Source organism: Oncorhynchus clarkii, chromosome 26, assembly GCF_045791955.1.
Source record: "Oncorhynchus clarkii lewisi isolate Uvic-CL-2024 chromosome 26, UVic_Ocla_1.0, whole genome shotgun sequence".
NCBI classification, from domain to species: domain Eukaryota; kingdom Metazoa; phylum Chordata; class Actinopteri; order Salmoniformes; family Salmonidae; genus Oncorhynchus; species Oncorhynchus clarkii.
Genome location: NC_092172.1, coordinates 45595146 through 45616576, shown reverse-complemented (window position 1 = coordinate 45616576; position 21431 = coordinate 45595146). Strand labels below are relative to the sequence as shown.

The following is a 21431-nucleotide window of genomic DNA, read 5'->3' as shown; positions in this document are numbered from 1 at the left end:
GATGTCAGGTGTTAACAGGGTGAAGAGTGCATCTTAATGACTATACCTATTGATGTCAGGTGTAAACAGGGTGAAGAGTGCATCTTAATGACTATACCTATTGATGTCAGGTGTAAACAGGGTGAAGAGTGCATTGTAGAAATGCCAGTGCTGATTTCTTGTCTCCACCTATTGATGTCAGGTGTTAACAGGGTGAAGAGGACATTGTAGAAATGCCTGTGCTGATTTCTGGTCTCCCTGGAGACATCAAGCAGAGATCTGTCCCTGGACAGGATGTGAGTCATCAGGCTCAAGACTGAATGGGAAAACCAGTGAAAGTTGTCACATGTTCAATCCTACAGTAAGACCATCTGAATCTTACAGTAAGACCATCTGAATCTTACAGTAAGACCATCTGAATCTTACAGTAAGACCATCCCAATCCTACAGTAAGACCATCTGAATCTTACAGTTAGACCATCTGAATCTTACAGTAAGACCATCTGAATCTTACAGTAAGACCATCTGAATCTTACAGTAAGACCATCCCAATCCTACAGTAAGACCATCTGAATCTTACAGTAAGACCATCTGAATCTTACAGTAAGACCATCTGAATCTTACAGTAAGACCATCCCAATCCTACAGTAAGACCATCTGAATCTTACAGTAAGACCATCTGAATCTTACAGTAAGACCATCCCAATCCTACAGTAAGACCATCTGAATCTTATAGTAAGACCATCTGAATCTTACAGTAAGACCATCTGAATCTTACAGTAAGACCATCTGAATCTTACAGTAAGACCATCCCAATCCTACAGTAAGACCATCTGAATCTTATAGTAAGACCATCTGAATCTTACAGTAAGACCATCTGAATCTTACAGTAAGACCATCTGAATCTTACAGTAAGACCATCCCAATCCCCCTGTAAGACCATCTGAATCTTACAGTAAAACCATCCCAATCCCACTGTAAACCATCTGAATCTTACAGTAAGACCATCCCAATCCTACAGTAAGACCATCTGAATCTTACAGTAAGACCATCCCAATCCCCCTGTAAGACCATCTGAATCTTACAGTAAAACCATCCCAATCCCCCTGTAAGACCATCTGAATCTTACAGTAAAACCATCCCAATCCCACTGTAAACCATCTGAATCTTACAGTAAGACCATCCCAATCCTACAGTAAGACCATTTGAATCTTACAGTAAGACCATCCCAATCCCCCTGTAAGACCATCTGAATCTTACAGTAAGACCATCCCAATCCCCCTGTAAGACCATCTGAATCTTACAGTAAGACCATCCCAATCCCACTGTAAACCATCTGAATCTTACAGTAAGACCATCCCAATCCCCCTGTAAGACCATCTGAATCTTACAGTAAGAACAGCCCAATCCTACAGTAAGAACAGCCCAATTCAACAGTAAGAACAGTCCTACAGTAAGAACAGTCCTACAGTAAGAACAGTCCTACAGTAAGAACAACCCAGTCCTACAGTAAGAACAGCCCAGTCCTACAGTAAGAACAGCCCAGTCCTACAGTAAGAACAGCCCAGTCCTACAGTAAGAACAACCCAGTCCTACAGTAAGAACAACCCAGTCCTACAGTAAGAACAGCCCTACAGTAAGAACAACCCAATCCTACTGTAAGAACAGCCCAGTCCTACAGTAAGAACTACCCAGTCCTACAGTAAGAACTACCCAGTCCTACAGTAAGAACTACCCAGTCCTACAGTAAGAACAGCCCAGTCCTACAGTAAGAACAGCCCAGTCCTACAGTAAGAACAACCCAGTCCTACAGTAAGAACAGCCCAGTCCTACAGTAAGAACAGCCCTACAGTAAGAACAACCCAGTTCTACAGTAAGAACAGCCCAGTCCTACAGTAAGAACAACCCAGTCCTACAGTAAGAACATCCCAATCCTACAGTAAGAACAGCCCTACAGTAAGAACAACCCAATCCTACTGTAAGAACAACCCAGTCCTACAGTAAGAACATCCCAATCCTACAGTAAGAACAGCCCTACAGTAAGAACAACCCAGTCCTACAGTAAGAACAACCCAGTCCTACAGTAAGAACAGCCCAGCCCTACAGTAAGAACAACCCAGTCCTACAGTAAGAACAACCCAGTCCTACAGTAAGAACAGCCCAGTCCTACAGTAAGAACAACCCAGTCCTACAGTAAGAACTACCCAGTCCTACAGTAAGAACAGCCCAGTCCTACAGTAAGAACAGCCCAGTCCTACAGTAAGAACAGCCCAGTCCTACAGTAAAACCATATGAATCTTAGAGTAATAATCCCTAGCAGTATAAAACAATACAAACATAATCCCAACAGTGCAGTAATAATCCCTAGCAGTATAAAACAATACAAACATAATCCCAACAGTTCAGTAATAATCCCTAGCAATATAAAACAATACAAACATAATCCCAACAGTGCAGTAATAATCCCTAGCAGTATAAAACAATACAAACATAATCCCAACAGTTCAGTAATAATCCCTAGCAATATAAAACAATACAAACATAATCCCAACAGTTCAGTAATAATCCCTAGCAATATAAAACAATACAAACATAATCCCAACAGTGCAGTAATAATCCCTAGCAATATAAAACAATACAAACATAATCCCAACAGTTCAGTAATAATCCCTAGCGATATAAAACAATACACACATAATCCCAACAGTTCAGTAATAATCCCTAGCAGTATAAAACAATACAAACATAATCCCAACAGTGCAGTAATAATCCCTAGCAGTATAAAACAATACAAACATAATCCCAACAGTGCAGTAATAATCCCTAGCAGTATAAAACAATACAAACATAATCCCAACAGTGCAGTAATAATCCCTAGCAGTATAAAACAATACAAACATAATCCCAACAGTGCAGTAATAATCCCTAGCAGCATAAAACAATACAAACATAATCCCAACAGTGCAGTAATAATCCCTAGCAGTATAAAACAATACAAACATAATCCCAATGTAACGGCCATTGGTGGAAGAAGGTGAGGACCAGCGTCATTTTTATTTAACTGAACACTGAATAACCAAAACAACAAAGGAACAACCGAAACAGCTCCATCAGGTGCGAAACACACTAAACAGGAAACAACTACCCACAAACACCAGGTGGGAAAAGGCTACCTAAGTATGGTTCTCAATCAGAGACAACGATAGACAGCTGCCTCTGATTGGGAACCATACCAGGCCAAACACATAGAAATAGAAAACATAGAAAAACAACATAGAATGACCAACCAAATTAGAGACATAAAAAAGGAACTAAGGTCAGGGGGTGACACCCAACAGTTCAGTAATAATCCCTAGCAGTATAAAACAATAATAATCCACATAATCCCAAAAGAAAGAAATGAAGAAATATCAGAATGAGCAATGTCAGAGCCCGGGATATGTTGAAGCTCCCGAGTGGCGCAGCGGTCTAAGGCACTGCATCTCAGTGCTAGAGGTGTCACTACAGACCTTGGTTCGATTCCAGGCTGTATCACAACCGGCCGTGATTGGGAGTCCCATAGGGGTAGGCCGTCATTGTAAATAAGAATTTGTTCTTAAATGACTTGCCCAGTTAAATAAAGGTAACATAAAATAAATAATGTTCTGGGTTGCCTCTCAGAATAACATAGACGCACAAACACGGTGACTGAGTTCATCAGGAAGTGTAAAGGGGTTGTTGTTCCAACTGTGACTATTAAAACCTACCCACTGTGACTATTAAAACCTGACTAAGGTTCAGCGCAGGAAACCGGGAACAAGAGTGGAGAAGTATGACTTATTTATTTTCGGGCATCTTGAGAGAATGAATTTGAGGTTAGGGACCATCTGTAGAAATGACGGCGCTATCTTTATCAGCATCTAGAGAGAATGTGAGTGTGTAGTTAGGGACCGTCTGTAAAGGTGCTATCTTTATCAGCATCTAGAGAGAATGTGAGTGTGTAGTTAGGGACCGTCTGTAAAGGTGCTATATTTATTAGCATCTAGAGAGAATGTGAGTGTGTAGTTAGGGACCGTCTGTAAAGGTGCTATGTTTATCAGCATCTAGAGAGAATGTGAGTGTGTAGTTAGGGACCGTGTGTAAAGGTGCTATCTTTATCAGCATCTAGAGAGAATGTGAGTGTGTAGTTAGGGACCATCTGTAAAGGTGCTATCTTTATCAGCATCTAGAGAGAATGTGAGTGTGTAGTTAGGGACCGTGTGTAAAGGTGCTATCTTTATCAGCATCTAGAGAGAATGTGAGTGTGTAGTTAGGGACCATCTGTAAAGGTGCTATCTTTATCAGCATCTAGAGAGAATGTGAGTGTGTAGTTAGGGACCGTCTGTAAAGGTGCTATCTTTATCAGCATCTAGAGAGAATGTGAGTGTGTAGTTAGGGACCGTCTGTAAAGGTGCTATCTTTATCAGCATCTAGAGAGAATGTGAGTGTGGAGTTAGGGACCGTCTGTAAAGGTGCTATCTTTATCGGCATCTAGAGAGAATGTGAGTGTGGAGTTACGGACCGTCTGTAAAGGTGCTATCTTTATCAGCATCTAGAGAGAATGTGAGTGTGGAGTTAGGGACCGTCTGTAAAGGTGCTATCTTTATCAGCATCTAGAGAGAATGTGAGTGTGGAGTTAGGGACCGTCTGTAAAGGTGCTATCTTTATCAGCATCTAGAGAGAATGTGAGTGTGGAGTTAGGGACCGTCTGTAAAGGTGCTATCTTTATCAGCATCTAGAGAGAATGTGAGTGTGGAGTTAGGGACCGTCTGTAAAGGTGCTATCTTTATCAGCATCTAGAAAGAATGTGAGTGTGTAGTTAGGGACTGTCTGTAAAGGTGCTATCTTTATCAGCATCTAGAAAGAATGTGAGTGTGTAGTTAGGGACCGTCTGTAAATGTGCTATCTTTAACATAATCATAAAGGTGGATCGTATTTCAGCCACATAAAATATGCATCCAAGCCGAACTGAAATTGTAAAAAAATACAAATTGGGTCATTTTAAGACCTTTAATTTCCTTAAAACCGGTAAAAAACTGTTTTCATTTGGATATTTTTGCTCCGAAAATGGAGTTGTTGCATTTTCTCCCCGGTCTATAAACATATTTGTTGTGTGAGAGAAGCAGAGATGAAAGAGGAAACAAACGTTATCAATGTCAACTTAGATTGATGACATCATTCTGTTGACCAATAGGGTTTTATTTAGTCTTCTAGGGCAACAAGTAATGACAGAAGAGGAGCTGCATGTATCTATGACATTATTCTGTTGAGCAATAGGGTTTTATTTAGTCTTCTAGGGCAACAAGTAATGACAGAAGAGGAGCTGCATGTATCTATTCTGTTGAGCAATAGGGTTTTATTTAGTCTTCTAGGGCAACAAGTAATGACAGAAGAGGAGCTGCATGTATCTATGACATTATTCTGTTGAGCAATAGGGTTTTATTTAGTCTTCTAGGGCAACAAGTAATGACAGAAGAGGAGCTGCATGTATCTATTCTGTTGAGCAATAGGGTTTTATTTAGTCTTCTAGGGCAACAAGTAATGACAGAAGAGGAGCTGCATGTATCTATGACATTATTCTGTTGAGCAATAGGGTTTTATTTAGTCTTTTACGGCAACAAGTAATGACAGAAGAGGAGCTGCATGTATCTATTCTGTTGAGCAATAGGGTTTTATTTAGTCTTCTAGGGCAACAAGTAATGACAGAAGAGGAGCTGCATGTATCTCATTAATAGACAAGTTAACTAATAAATAGCCTTCCACCAAAATGTCAGAAATGATGAGCATGAATTCCAGGCCTGTCTAAAAAAGCCTGTCCAAAAATTGTTCCGCCATCTCTGACTGTACAACGCATTTTCTATTTTTGACGGGTTAAGGTCGGGTGCAGGCCTCAGATTTTCACGGATTGTTTATTAGCAATTGCGGTCGGGTCCTAGTGAAGAAACAGCATCACTAGTGTGTGTGTTTAGGTGTGTTTGTGGTGCACTGCTCACCCTCCAGAACATCTACAGCACCCAGTGTCAAAGAAAGGCCAAGAAGATCATCAAGGACCTTGAGCCACCCCGAGCCACATCCTGTTCACCCTGCTACCATCTAGAAGGAGGAGACCGTACAGGTGCATCAAAGCAGGGACCGAGAGACTGAGAAACAGATTCCAGGCTCTCAGACTGTTAAAACAGTCACCCCTAGCCAGCCTCCGCCCAGAATCAGGTTTTTAAAAGTCACAGCAGGAAAAAACATCCCCTTTACACTTCCTGATGAACTCAGTCACCGTGTCTGTGAAAACGTCAATGTTATTCTGAGAGGCAACACAGAACATTTTAATTTACAACACAGAACATGTTAATTTACAACACAGAACATGTTAATTTACAACACAGAACATGTTAATTTACAACACAGAACATTTTAATTTACAACACAGAACATGTTAATTTACAACACAGAACATGTTAATTTACAACACAGAACATGTTAATTTACAACACAGAACATGTTAATTTACAACACAGAACATTTTAACATTTTAACCTTTATTTTACCTTTAATTAACGAGGCAAGTCAGTTAATTAATTAAGAACCAATTCTTCCTTTCAACGACGACCTTCCACAAGTTCAGGAGTAAAAAATGTGCTTTTAACAAGTCACATAATAAGTTGAATGGACTCACTCTGTGTGTAATAATAGTGTTTGATCATGATTGTTGAATGACTACCTCGTCTATGTACCTCACACAGACAATTATCTGTAAGGTCCATCAATCGAACAGTGAATTTCAAACACAGATTCAACCACAAAGACCAAGGAGGTTTTCCAACGCCTCACAAAGATAGATGGTAGATGGGTAAAAAAATAAGTACCACTCACTGTGAACCAACCTCCATATTTTCAGGAATGGTGGTTACTACATCATGTTATGGGTATGCTTGTCATCTCCAAGGATGATAAGGGGTTCTTCAAGGTCTCATTCTGGGAGATAACAGTAACAACTGTTGGGAGCCAAATCTCGACCTCCCGTTGGATAGGTCACAGAGTGTGTGTGTGTGTGTGTGTGTGTGTGTGTGTGTGTGTGTGTGTGTGTGTGTGTGTGTGTGTGTGTGTGTGTGTGTGTGTGTGTGTGTGTGTGTGTGTGTGTGTATTAGTGATGCACGGGTTGACTCATAACCCGCAGTCCCTACGGTTGTATAGCGGAGAATACACACTAGATACAGTTAGACTCTATAGCTGAGACTACACACTAGATACAGTTAGACTCTATAGCTGAGACTACACACTAGATGCAGTTAGACTCTATAGCTGAGACTAAACACTAGATACAGTTAGACCCTATAGCTGAGACTACACACTAGATACAGTTAGACCCTATAGCTGAGACTACACACTAACACTAGATACAGTTAGACTCTATAGCAGAGACTACACACTAGATACAGTTAGACTCTATAGCTGAGACTACACACTAGATACAGTTAGACTCTATAGCTGATACTACACACTAGATACAGTTAGACTCTATAGCTGAGACTACACACTAGATACAGTTATACTCTATAGCTGAGACTACACACTAACACTAGATACAGTTAGACTCTATAGCAGAGACTACACACTAGATACAGTTAGACTCTATAGCTGAGACTACACACTAGATACAGTTAGACTCTATAGCTGAGACTACACACTAGATACAGTTAGACTCTATAGCTGAGACTACACACTAACACTAGATACAGTTAGACCCTATAGCTGAGACTAAACACTAACACTAGATACAGTTAGACTCTATAGCTGAGACTACACACTAACACTAGATACAGTTAGACTCTATAGCTGAGACTACAAACTAACACTAGATACAGTTAGACCCTATAGCTGAGACTACACACTAACACTAGATACAGTTAGACTCTATAGCAGAGACTACACACTAGATACAGTTAGACCCTATAGCTGAGACTACACACTAACACTAGATACAGTTACTCTATAGCAGAGACTACACACTAGATACAGTTAGACTCTATAGCTGAGACTACACACTAGATACAGTTAGACTCTATAGCTGAGACTACACACTAGATACAGTTAGACTCTATAGCTGAGACTACACACTAACACTAGATACAGTTAGACTATATAGCTGAGACTAAACACTAACACTAGATACAGTTAGACTCTATAGCTGAGACTACACACTAACACTAGATACAGTTAGACCCTATAGCTGAGACTACACACTAGATACAGTTAGAGTCTATAGCTGAGACTACACACTAGATACAGTTAGACTCTATAGCTGAGACTACACACTAGATACAATTAGACCCTATAGCTGAGACTACACACTAACACTAGATACAGTTAGACTCTATAGCTGAGACTACACACTAGATACAGTTAGACTCTATAGCTGAGACTACACACTAGATACAGTTAGACTCTATAGCTGAGACTACACACTAGATACAGTTAGACTCTATAGCTGAGACTACACACTAACACTAGATACTGTTAGACTCTATAGCTGAGACTACACACTAGATACAGTTAGACTCTATAGCTGAGACTACACACTAGATACAGTTAGACTCTATAGCTGAGACTACACACTAGATACAGTTAGACTCTATAGCTGAGACTACACACTAACACTAGATACAGTTAGACTCTATAGCTGAGACTACACACTAACACTAGATACAGTTAGACTCTATAGCTGAGACTACACACTAGATACAGTTAGACCCTATAGCTGAGACTACACACTAACACTAGATACAGTTAGACTCTATAGCTGAGACTACACACTAGATACAGCTAGACTCTATAGCTGAGACTACACACTAGATACAGTTAGACTCTATAGCTGAGACTACACACTAGATACAGTTAGACCCTATAGCTGAGACTAAACACTAGATACAGTTAGACCCTATAGCTGAGACTACACACTAGATACAGTTAGACTCTATAGCTGAGACTACACACTAGATACAGTTAGACCCTATAGCTGAGACTAAACACTAGATACAGTTAGACTCTATAGCTGAGACTACACACTAGATACAGTTAGACTCTATAGCTGAGACTACACACTAGATACAGTTAGACTATATAGCTGAGACTACACACTAACACTAGATACAGTTAGACTCTATAGCTGAGACTACACACTAGATACAGTTAGACTCTATAGCTGAGACTACACACTAGATACAGTTAGACTCTATAGCTGAGACTACACACTAGATACAGTTAGACTCTATAGCTGAGACTACACACTAGATACAGTTAGACTCTATAGCTGAGACTACACACTAGATACAGTTAGACTCTATAGCTGAGACTACACACTAGATACAGTTAGACTCTATAGCTGAGACTACACACTAGATACAGTTAGACTCTATAGCTGAGACTACACACTAACACTAGATACAGTTAGACTCTATAGCTGAGACTACACACTAGATACAGTTAGACTCTATAGCTGAGACTACACACTAGATACAGTTAGACTCTATAGCTGAGACTACACACTAACACTAGATACAGTTAGACTCTATAGCTGAGACTACACACTAGATACAGTTAGACTCTATAGCTGAGACTACACACTAGATACAGTTAGACTATATAGATGAGACTACACACTAGATACAGTTAGACTCTATAGCTGAGACTACACACTAGATACAGTTAGACTCTATAGCTGAGACTACACACTAGATACAGTTAGACTATATAGCTGAGACTACACACTAGATACAGTTAGACTCTATAGCTGAGACTACACACTAGATACAGTTAGACTCTATAGCTGAGACTACACACTAACACTAGATACAGTTAGACTCTATAGCTGAGACTACACACTAGATACAGTTAGACCCTATAGCTGAGACTACACACTAGATACAGTTAGACTCTATAGCTGAGACTACACACTAACACTAGATACAGTTAGACTCTATAGCTGAGACTACACACTAGATACAGTTAGACTCTATAGCTGAGACTACACACTAGATACAGTTAGACTATATCTGAGACTACACACTAGATACAGTTAGACTCTATAGCTGAGACTACACACTAGATACAGTTAGACTCTATAGCTGAGACTACACACTAAATACAGTTAGACTCTATATCTGAGACTACACACTAACACTAGATACAGTTAGACTCTATAGCTGAGACTAAACACTAACACTAGATGCAGTTAGACTCTATAGCTGAGACTACACACTAGATACAGTTAGACTCTATAGCTGAGACTACACACTAAGACTAGATACAGTTAGACTCTATAGCTGAGACTACACACTGACACTAGATACAGTTAGACTCTATAGCTGAGACTACACACTAGATACAGTTAGACTATATAGCTGAGACTACACACTAGATACAGTTAGACTCTATAGTTGAGACTACACACTAGATACAGTTAGACTCTATAGTTGAGACTACACACTAGATACAGTTAGACTCTATAGCTGAGACTACACACTAGGTACAGTTAGACTCTATAGCTGAGACTACACACAAAGACTAGATACAGTTAGACTCTATAGCTGAGACTACACACTAACACTAGATACAGTTAGACTCTATAGCTGAGACTACACACTAGATACAGTTAGACTCTATAGCTGAGACTACACACTAGATACAGTTAGACCCTATAGCTGAGACTACACACTAGATACAGTTAGACTCTATAGCTGAGACTACACACTAACACTAGATACAGTTAGACTATATAGCTGAGACTACACACTAGATACAGTTAGACTCTATAGCTGAGACTACACACTAGATACAGTTAGACTCTATAGCTGAGACTACACACTAGATACAGTTAGACTCTATAGCTGAGACTACACACTAGATACAGTTAGACTCTATAGCTGAGACTACACACTAGGTACAGTTAGACTCTATAGCTGAGACTACACACTAAGACTAGATACAGTTAGACTCTATAGCTGAGACTACACACTAACACTAGATACAGTTAGACTCTATAGCTGAGACTACACACTAGATACAGTTAGACTCTATAGCTGAGACAACACACTAGATACAGTTAGACCCTATAGCTGAGACTACACACTAGATACAGTTAGACTCTATAGCTGAGACTACACACTAACAATAGATACAGTTAGACTCTATAGCTGAGACTACACACTAGATACAGTTAGACTCTATAGCTGAGACTACACACTAGATACAGTTAGACTCTATAGCTGAGACTACACACTAGATACAGTTAGACTCTATAGCTGAGACTACACACTAGATACAGTTAGACTCTATAGCTGAGACTACACACTAGATACAGTTAGGCTCTATAGCTGAGACTACACACTAACACTAGATACTGTTAGACTCTATAGCTGAGACTACACACTAGATACAGCTAGACTCTATAGCTGAGACTACACACTAGATACAGTTAGACTCTATAGCTGAGACTACACACTAGATACAGTTAGACCCTATAGCTGAGACTAAACACTAGATACAGTTAGACCCTATAGCTGAGACTACACACTAGATACAGTTAGACTCTATAGCTGAGACTACACACTAGATACAGTTAGACTCTATAGCTGAGACTACACACTAGATACAGTTAGACCCTATAGCTGAGACTAAACACTAGATACAGTTAGACTCTATAGCTGAGACTACACACTAGATACAGTTAGACTCTATAGCTGAGACTACACACTAGATACAGTTAGACTATATAGATGAGACTACACACTAGATACAGTTAGACTCTATAGCTGAGACTACACACTAGATACAGTTAGACTCTATAGCTGAGACTACACACTAGATACAGTTAGACTATATAGCTGAGACTACACACTAGATACAGTTAGACTCTATAGCTGAGACTACACACTAGATACAGTTAGACTCTATAGCTGAGACTACACACTAACACTAGATACAGTTAGACTCTATAGCTGAGACTACACACTAGATACAGTTAGACCCTATAGCTGAGACTACACACTAGATACAGTTAGACTCTATAGCTGAGACTACACACTAACACTAGATACAGTTAGACTCTATAGCTGAGACTACACACTAGATACAGTTAGACTCTATAGCTGAGACTACACACTAGATACAGTTAGACTCTATATCTGAGACTACACACTAGATACAGTTAGACTCTATAGCTGAGACTACACACTAGATACAGTTAGACTCTATAGCTGAGACTACACACTAAATACAGTTAGACTCTATATCTGAGACTACACACTAACACTAGATACAGTTAGACTCTATAGCTGAGACTAAACACTAACACTAGATGCAGTTAGACTCTATAGCTGAGACTACACACTAGATACAGTTAGACTCTATAGCTGAGACTACACACTAAGACTAGATACAGTTAGACTCTATAGCTGAGACTACACACTGACACTAGATACAGTTAGACTCTATAGCTGAGACTACACACTAGATACAGTTAGACTATATAGCTGAGACTACACACTAGATACAGTTAGACTCTATAGTTGAGACTACACACTAGATACAGTTAGACTCTATAGTTGAGACTACACACTAGATACAGTTAGACTCTATAGCTGAGACTACACACTAGGTACAGTTAGACTCTATAGCTGAGACTACACACTAAGACTAGATACAGTTAGACTCTATAGCTGAGACTACACACTAACACTCGATACAGTTAGACTCTATAGCTGAGACTACACACTAGATACAGTTAGACCCTATAGCTGAGACTACACACTAGATACAGTTAGACTCTATAGCTGAGACTACACACTAACACTAGATACAGTTAGACTATATAGCTGAGACTACACACTAGATACAGTTAGACTCTATAGCTGAGACTACACACTAGATACAGTTAGACTCTATAGCTGAGACTACACACTAGATACAGTTAGACTCTATAGCTGAGACTACACACTAGATACAGTTAGACTCTACAGCTGAGACTACACACTAGGTACAGTTAGACTCTATAGCTGAGACTACACACTAAGACTAGATACAGTTAGACTCTATAGCTGAGACTACACACTAACACTAGATACAGTTAGACTCTATAGCTGAGACTACACACTAGATACAGTTAGACTCTATAGCTGAGACAACACACTAGATACAGTTAGACCCTATAGCTGAGACTACACACTAGATACAGTTAGACTCTATAGCTGAGACTACACACTAACACTAGATACAGTTAGACTATATAGCTGAGACTACACACTAGATACAGTTAGACTCTATAGCTGAGACTACACACTAGATACAGTTAGACTCTATAGCTGAGACTACACACTAGATACAGTTAGACTCTATAGCTGAGACTACACACTAGATACAGTTAGACTCTATAGCTGAGACTACACACTAGATACAGTTAGGCTCTATAGCTGAGACTACACACTAGATACAGTTAGACTCTATAGCTGAGACTACACACTAGATACAGTTAGACTCTATAGCTGAGACTACACACTAGATACAGTTAGACCCTATAGCTGAGACTAAACACTAGATACAGTTAGACTCTATTGCTGAGACTACACACTAGATACAGTTAGACTCTATAGCTGAGACTACACACTAGATACAGTTAGACTATATAGCTGAGACTACACACTAACACTAGATACAGTTAGACTCTATAGCTGAGACTACACACTAGATACAGTTAGACTCTATAGCTGAGACTACATACTATATACAGTTAGACTCTATAGCTGAGACTAAACACTAGATACAGTTAGACTCTATAGCTGAGACTACACACTAGATACAGTTAGACTCTATAGCTGAGACTACACACTAGATACAGTTAGACTCTATAGCTGAGACTACACACTAGATACAGTTAGACTCTATAGCTGAGACTACAGACTAACACTAGATACAGTTAGACTCTATAGCTGAGACTACACACTAGATACAGTTAGACTCTATAGCAGAGACTACACACTAGATACAGTTAGACTCTATAGCTGAGACTACACACTAGATACAGTTAGACTCTATAGCTGAGACTACACACTAGATACAGTTAGACTCTATAGCTGAGACTACACACTAGATACAGTTAGACTCTATAGCTGAGACTACACACTAGATACAGTTAGACTATATAGCTGAGACTACACACTAGATACAGTTAGACTCTATAGTTGAGACTACACACTAGATACAGTTAGACTATATAGCTGAGACTACACACTAGATACAGTTAGACTCTATAGCTGAGACTACACACTAGATACAGTTAGACTCTATAGCAGAGACTACACACTAGATACAGTTAGACTCTATAGCTGAGACTACACACTAGATACAGTTAGACTCTATAGCTGAGACTACACACTAGATACAGTTAGACTCTATAGCTGAGACTACACACTAGATACAGTTAGACTCTATAGCTGAGACTACACACTAGATACAGTTAGACTATATAGCTGAGACTACACACTAGATACAGTTAGACTCTATAGTTGAGACTACACACTAGATACAGTTAGACTCTATAGCTGAGACTACACACTAGATACAGTTAGACTCTATAGCTGAGACTACACACTAGATACAGTTAGACTCTATAGCTGAGACTACACACTAGATACAGTTAGACTCTATAGCTGAGACTACACACTAGATACAGTTAGACTCTATAGTTGAGACTACACACTAGATACAGTTAGACTCTATAGCTGAGACTACACACTAGATACAGTTAGACTCTATAGCTGAGACTACACACTAGATACAGTTAGACTCTATAGCTGAGACTACACACTAGATACAGTTAGACTCTATATCTGAGACTACACACTAGATACAGTTAGACTCTATAGCTGAGACTACACACTAGATACAGTTAGACTATATAGCTGAGACTACACACTAACACTAGATACAGTTAGACTCTATAGCTGAGACTACACACTAGATACAGTTAGACTCCATAGCTGAGACTACACACTAGCACTAGATACAGTTAGACTCTATAGCTGAGACTACACACTAGATACAGTTAGACTCTATAGCTGAGACTACACACTAGATACAGTTAGACTCTATAGCTGAGACTACACACTAGATACAGTTAGACTCTATAGCTGAGACTACACACTAGATACAGTTAGACTCTATATCTGAGACTACACACTAGATACAGTTAGACTCTATAGCTGAGACTACACACTAGATACAGTTAGACTATATAGCTGAGACTACACACTAACACTAGATACAGTTAGACTCTATAGCTGAGACTACACACTAGATACAGTTAGACTCCATAGCTGAGACTACACACTAGCACTAGATACAGTTAGACTCTATAGCTGAGACTACACACTAGATACAGTTAGACTCTATAGCTGAGACTACACACTAGATACAGTTAGACTCTATAGCTGAGACTACACACTAGATACAGTTAGACTCTATAGCTGAGACTACACACTAGATACAGTTAGACTCTATAGCTGAGACTACACACTAGATACAGTTAGACTCTATAGCTGAGACTACACACTAGATACAGTTAGACTCTATAGCTGAGACTACACACTAGATACAGTTAGACTCTATAGCTGAGACTACACACTAGATACAGTTAGACTCTATAGCTGAGACTACACACTAACACTAGATAGAGTTAGACTCTATAGCTGAGACTACACACTAGATACAGTTAGACCCTATAGCTGAGACTACACACTAGATACAGTTAGACTCTATATCTGAGACTACACACTAGATACAGTTAGACTCTATAGCTGAGACTACACACTAGATACAGTTAGACTCTATATCTGAGACTACACACTAGATACAGTTAGACTCTATAGCTGAGACTACACACTAGATACAGTTAGACTCTATAGCTGAGACTACACACTAGATACAGTTAGACTCTATAGCTGAGACTACACACTAACACTAGATACAGTTAGACTCTATAGCTGAGACTACACACTAGATACAGTTAGACCCTATAGCTGAGACTACACACTAGATACAGTTAGACTCTATAGCTGAGACTACACACTAGATACAGTTAGACTCTATATCTGAGACTACACACTAGATACAGTTAGACTCTATAGCTGAGACTACACACTAGATACAGTTAGACTCTATAGCTGAGACTACACACTAACACTAGATACAGTTAGACTCTATAGCTGAGACTACACACTAGATACAGTTAGACTCTATAGCTGAGACTACACACTAGATACAGTTAGACTCTATAGCTGAGACTACACACTAGATACAGTTAGACTCTATAGCTGAGACTACACACTAGATACAGTTAGACTCTATATCTGAGACTACACACTAGATACAGTTAGACTCTATAGCTGAGACTACACACTAGATACAGTTAGACTCTATAGCTGAGACTACACACTAGATACAGTTAGACTCTATAGCTGAGACTACACACTAACACTAGATACAGTTAGACTCTATAGCTGAGACTACACACTAGATACAGTTAGACCCTATAGCTGAGACTACACACTAGATACAGTTAGACTCTATAGCTGAGACTACACACTAGATACAGTTAGACTCTATATCTGAGACTACACACTAGATACAGTTAGACTCTATAGCTGAGACTACACACTAGATACAGTTAGACTCTATAGCTGAGACTACACACTAACACTAGATACAGTTAGACTCTATAGCTGAGACTACACACTAGATACAGTTAGACTCTATAGCTGAGACTACACACTAGATACAGTTAGACTCTATAGCTGAGACTACACACTAGATACAGTTAGACTCTATAGCTGAGACTACACACTAGATACAGTTAGACTCTATAGCTGAGACTACACACTAGATACAGTTAGACTCTATAGCTGAGACTACACACTAGATACAGTTAGACTCTATAGCTGAGACTACACACTAGATACAGTTAGACTCTATAGCTGAGACTACACACTAGATACAGTTAGACTCTATAGCTGAGACTACACACTAGATACAGTTAGACTCTATATCTGAGACTACACACTAGATACAGTTAGACTCTATAGCTGAGACTACACACTAGATACAGTTAGACTCTATATCTGAGACTACACACTAGATACAGTTAGACTCTATAGCTGAGACTACACACTAACACTAGATACAGTTAGACTCTATAGCTGAGACTACACACTAGATACAGTTAGACTCTATATCTGAGACTACACACTAGATACAGTTAGACTCTATAGCTGAGACTACACACTAACACTAGATACAGTTAGACTCTATAGCTGAGACTACACACTAGATACAGTTAGACTCTATAGCTGAGACTACACACTAGATACAGTTAGACTCTATAGCTGAGACTACACACTAGATAGAAATAATGAAAGAAAAAGCTTAATGTTGCCTACAGACATGAACTGAACAAGAATTATACATTTAGGAATTTGTATGGCATTGTTTTATATATCTGCTCCACGGATATAACCGTGGGGAATGCAGGTTATGAGTCAACCCGTGCATCACTAATACACACACACACACACTAACACACACCCACACACACACACAAACACACACACACACTAACACACATGCACTCTGTGACCTATCCAACGGGAGGTCATGGAGGAGAGATTTGTCTCCCAACAGTTGTTACTGTTATCTCCCAGAATGTGACCTTGAAGAACCCCTTTATCATCCTTGGAGATGACAAGCATACCCATAACATGATGTAGCCACCACCATTCCTGATAATATGGAGAGTGGTACACGGTGATGTATTGTGTTGGAAAACAGAAGGCCTTGAATTTAGGACGTAAAGTTAATTTCTTTGCCAATTCCATTTGCAGTTTTACTTTAGTGGCTTGTTGCAAACAGGATGCACGTTTTGGAATATTTTTATTCCTTCTTTTCACTCTGTCAAGTCGGTTAGAATGGTGGAATAACTACAGTGTTGTTGTCCATCCTCAGTTCTCTCCTATCAAAGCCATTAAACTCCCTGAGCGGTTTCCTTCCTCCCCGGCAACTGAGTTAGGAAGGACCCCATGTATCCTTGTAGTGACTGGGTGTATTGATAGACCATCCAAAGTGTAATTAATAACTTCACCATGTTTTTTTATGTTTTACCCATCTACCAATAGGTGCCCTTCTTTGTGAGGCGTTGGAAAACCTCCTTGGTCTTTGTGGTTGAATCTGTGTTTGAAATTCACTGTTCGATTGAGGCACCTTACAGATAATTGTATGTGTGAGGGTACAGAAACGAGGTAGTCATTCAACAATCATGATCAAACACTATTATTACACACAGAGTGAGTCCATGCAACTTATTATGTGACTTGTTAATTAAAAGCACAATTTTTTACTCCTGAACTTGTGGAAGGTCGTCGTTGAAAGGAAGAATTTGTTCTTAATTAATTAACTGACTTGCCTCGTTAATTAAAGGTAAAATAAAGGTTACTTCAGTAAATTAACATGTTCTGTGTTGTAAATGAACATGTTCTGTGTTGTAAATGAACATGTTCTGTGTTGTAAATGAACATGTTCTGTGTTGTAAATGAACATGTTCTGTGTTGTAAATTAACATGTTCTGTGTTGTACAGAGACGAGGTAGTCATTCAACAATCATGATCAAACACTATTAAATGCACACAGAGTGAGTCCATTCAACTTATCATGTGACTTGTTAAGCATATTTTTACTCCTGGACATGTTTAGGTTTGCCATTAACAAAAGGGTTGAATACTTGTTGACTCAAGTCATTTCAGATTTTAATTTGTAATTAATTTGTAAACATTTCTAAAAACAAAATTCCATTTTGACATTATGGGGTATTGTGTGTAGATCAGTGACATTTAACATAAAAATATAAATAAATTAATCCATGACAATTATATATATATTTTTAATCCATTTCATATTCAGCCTGTAACACAACAAAATAGGGAAAAAGTCAAGGCCTTTGACTACCTTCTAAAGGCACTGTACATAGTGCACTACTTTTGACCAGGGCCCATAGGGTAGTGTATATTTTAGACAAAGGTCTATAGGGTAGTGCACTACTTTTGACCAGGGCCCATAGTTTCATACGTAGGGAATAGGGTGCCATTTGTGACGCAGGAGGCTTTGTGAGGCGGGTTTTCCCCCACTTTCATTGGCAGAACAAAGGCTTGTGGTCTGACGTATGATCCAGGGTCAAAGAATGTCTGCACTTAAATAAATCCATGATTAACACACTAATGGACATTATTAGCATGACTGAGCCCAGACCACACTGCAGCTGGTATTGGCCAATTTAACAGCATGGGGATTTTCATTATAACTCTGAAAACAAAGGTTAAATGGTTGTGGGTTATAGAAGGTCTAAGCTGTGACCTCTAATGAAATCCAACTGAAGAGGCTTCCTGGCTTTGACGCTGAAGAGTCTTCCTGGCCTTGACTCTGGGAATGCTTCCTGGCCTTGACGCTGAAGAGGCTTCCTGGCTTTGACTCTGAAGAGGCTTCCTGGCCTTGACGCTGAAGAGGCTTCCTGGCTTTGACTCTGAAGAGGCTTCCTGGCTTTGACTCTGAAGAGGCTTCCTGGCCTTGACTCTGGGAATGCTTCCTGGCCTTGACTCTGAAGAGAATTCCTTGCCTTGACCCTGAAGAGGTTTCCTGGCTTTGCCTCTGAAGAGAATTCCTGGCTTTGACCCTGAAGAGGCTTCCTGGCTTTGACTCTGAAGAGGCTTCCTGGCTTTGACCCTGAAGGAGTGTTTTGCTGGATGACCTTGGATGCAACGTTCAGAGGCTTCAACTGAGACTGTAGGACTGGAACAAAACCAACTGAGACTGTAGGACTGGAACAAAACCAACTGAGACTTTAGGACTGGAACAAAACCAACTGAGACTGTAGGACTGAAACAAAACCAACTGAGACTGTAGGACTGAAACAAAACCAACTGAGACTGTAGGACTGGAACAAAACCAACTGAGACTGTAGGACTGGAACAAAACCAACTGAGACTGTAGGACTGGAACAAAACCAACTGAGACTGTAGGACTGGAACAAAACCAACTGAGACTGTAGGACTGGAACAAAACCAACTGAGACTGTAGGACTGGAACAAAACCAACTGAGACTGTAGGACTGGAACAAAACCAACTGAGACTGTTGGACTGAAACAAAACATTAATCTACTGCCCTTCCTCCAGGATAAGAAGTTTCCCTCCCCTGTCCTACTCCAACCCAGATCAGTAGGAATGTGTTGCTTCATTCAATCTAATACACCAACCCAGATCAGTGAGAATGTGTTGCTTCATTCAATCTAATACTCCAACCCAGATCAGTAGGAATGTGTTGCTTCATTCAATCTAATACACCAACCCAGATCAGTGAGAATGTGTTGCTTCATTCAATCTAATACTCCAACCCAGATCAGTGAGGATGTGTTGCTTCATTCAATCTAATACTCCAACCCAGATCAGTGAGGATGTGTTGCTTCATTCATTCTAATACTCCAACCCAGATCAGTGAGGATGTGTTGCTTCATTCAATCTAATACTCCAACCCAGATCAGTAGGAATGTGTTGCTTCATTCAATCTAATACTCCAACCCAGATCAGTGAGGATGTGTTGCTTCATTCAATCTAATACTCCAACCCAGATCAGTGAGGATGTGTTGCTTCATTCAATCTAATACTCCAACCCAGATCAGTAGGAATGTGTTGCTTCATTCAATCTAATACACCAACCCAGATCAGTGAGAATGTGTTGCTTCATTCAATCTAATACTCCAACCCAGATCAGTGAGGATGTGTTGCTTCATTCAATCTAATACTCCAACCCAGATCAGTGAGGATGTGTTGCTTCATTCATTCTAATACTCCAACCCAGATCAGTGAGAATGTGTTGCTTCATTCTTATACTCCAACCCAAATTAGTAAGGATGTTTGTTCCTTCATTCAAGCAACATCAATTCAGCTTTGTACTGAGCCATGTGTTTTGATAGACGACCTTGGTGTCCCCTTTGCCCTACGATAACCTACATCAGTATAGTTCTTAGAAGAACCGGGGTCATGTTTATTCCTTGATTAATACTAGCAGACCCACTAAGCTTTGCACCAAATCCACCACAATACAGTACAGTCGGGCTTATTAACATCGAAACTAAATGTCATACCCAACGATTAGCGCTGTCGCCATATAAAGGAACCAAATGCCGTGATGAAGGCGATTGGAATTAGCGCTAAGCTTTGACAGATGGCTTGTCAACCGAGTTCTATTGTCACAGGGATATATTATCCACTTCCTGTACGTTACTTTACCTAACTAGACATAATAATTATCCACTTCCTGTACGTTACTTTACCTAACTAGACATAATAAT

General features: G+C 39.6%; 1 protein-coding gene across 1 annotated transcript in view; it reads left to right on the top strand.

The window, feature by feature from the left end:
* Positions 1 to 212: 212 nt before the first annotated feature.
* Positions 213 to 21431, top strand: part of LOC139384635 (b(0,+)-type amino acid transporter 1-like) — a 162586-nt gene continuing 141367 nt past the window's right edge. Inside the window, exon 1 of the mRNA XM_071129450.1 lies at positions 213 to 275. Coding sequence (XP_070985551.1) covers positions 213 to 275 — 63 coding nt within the window. The remainder of the gene's footprint in view (positions 276 to 21431) is intronic.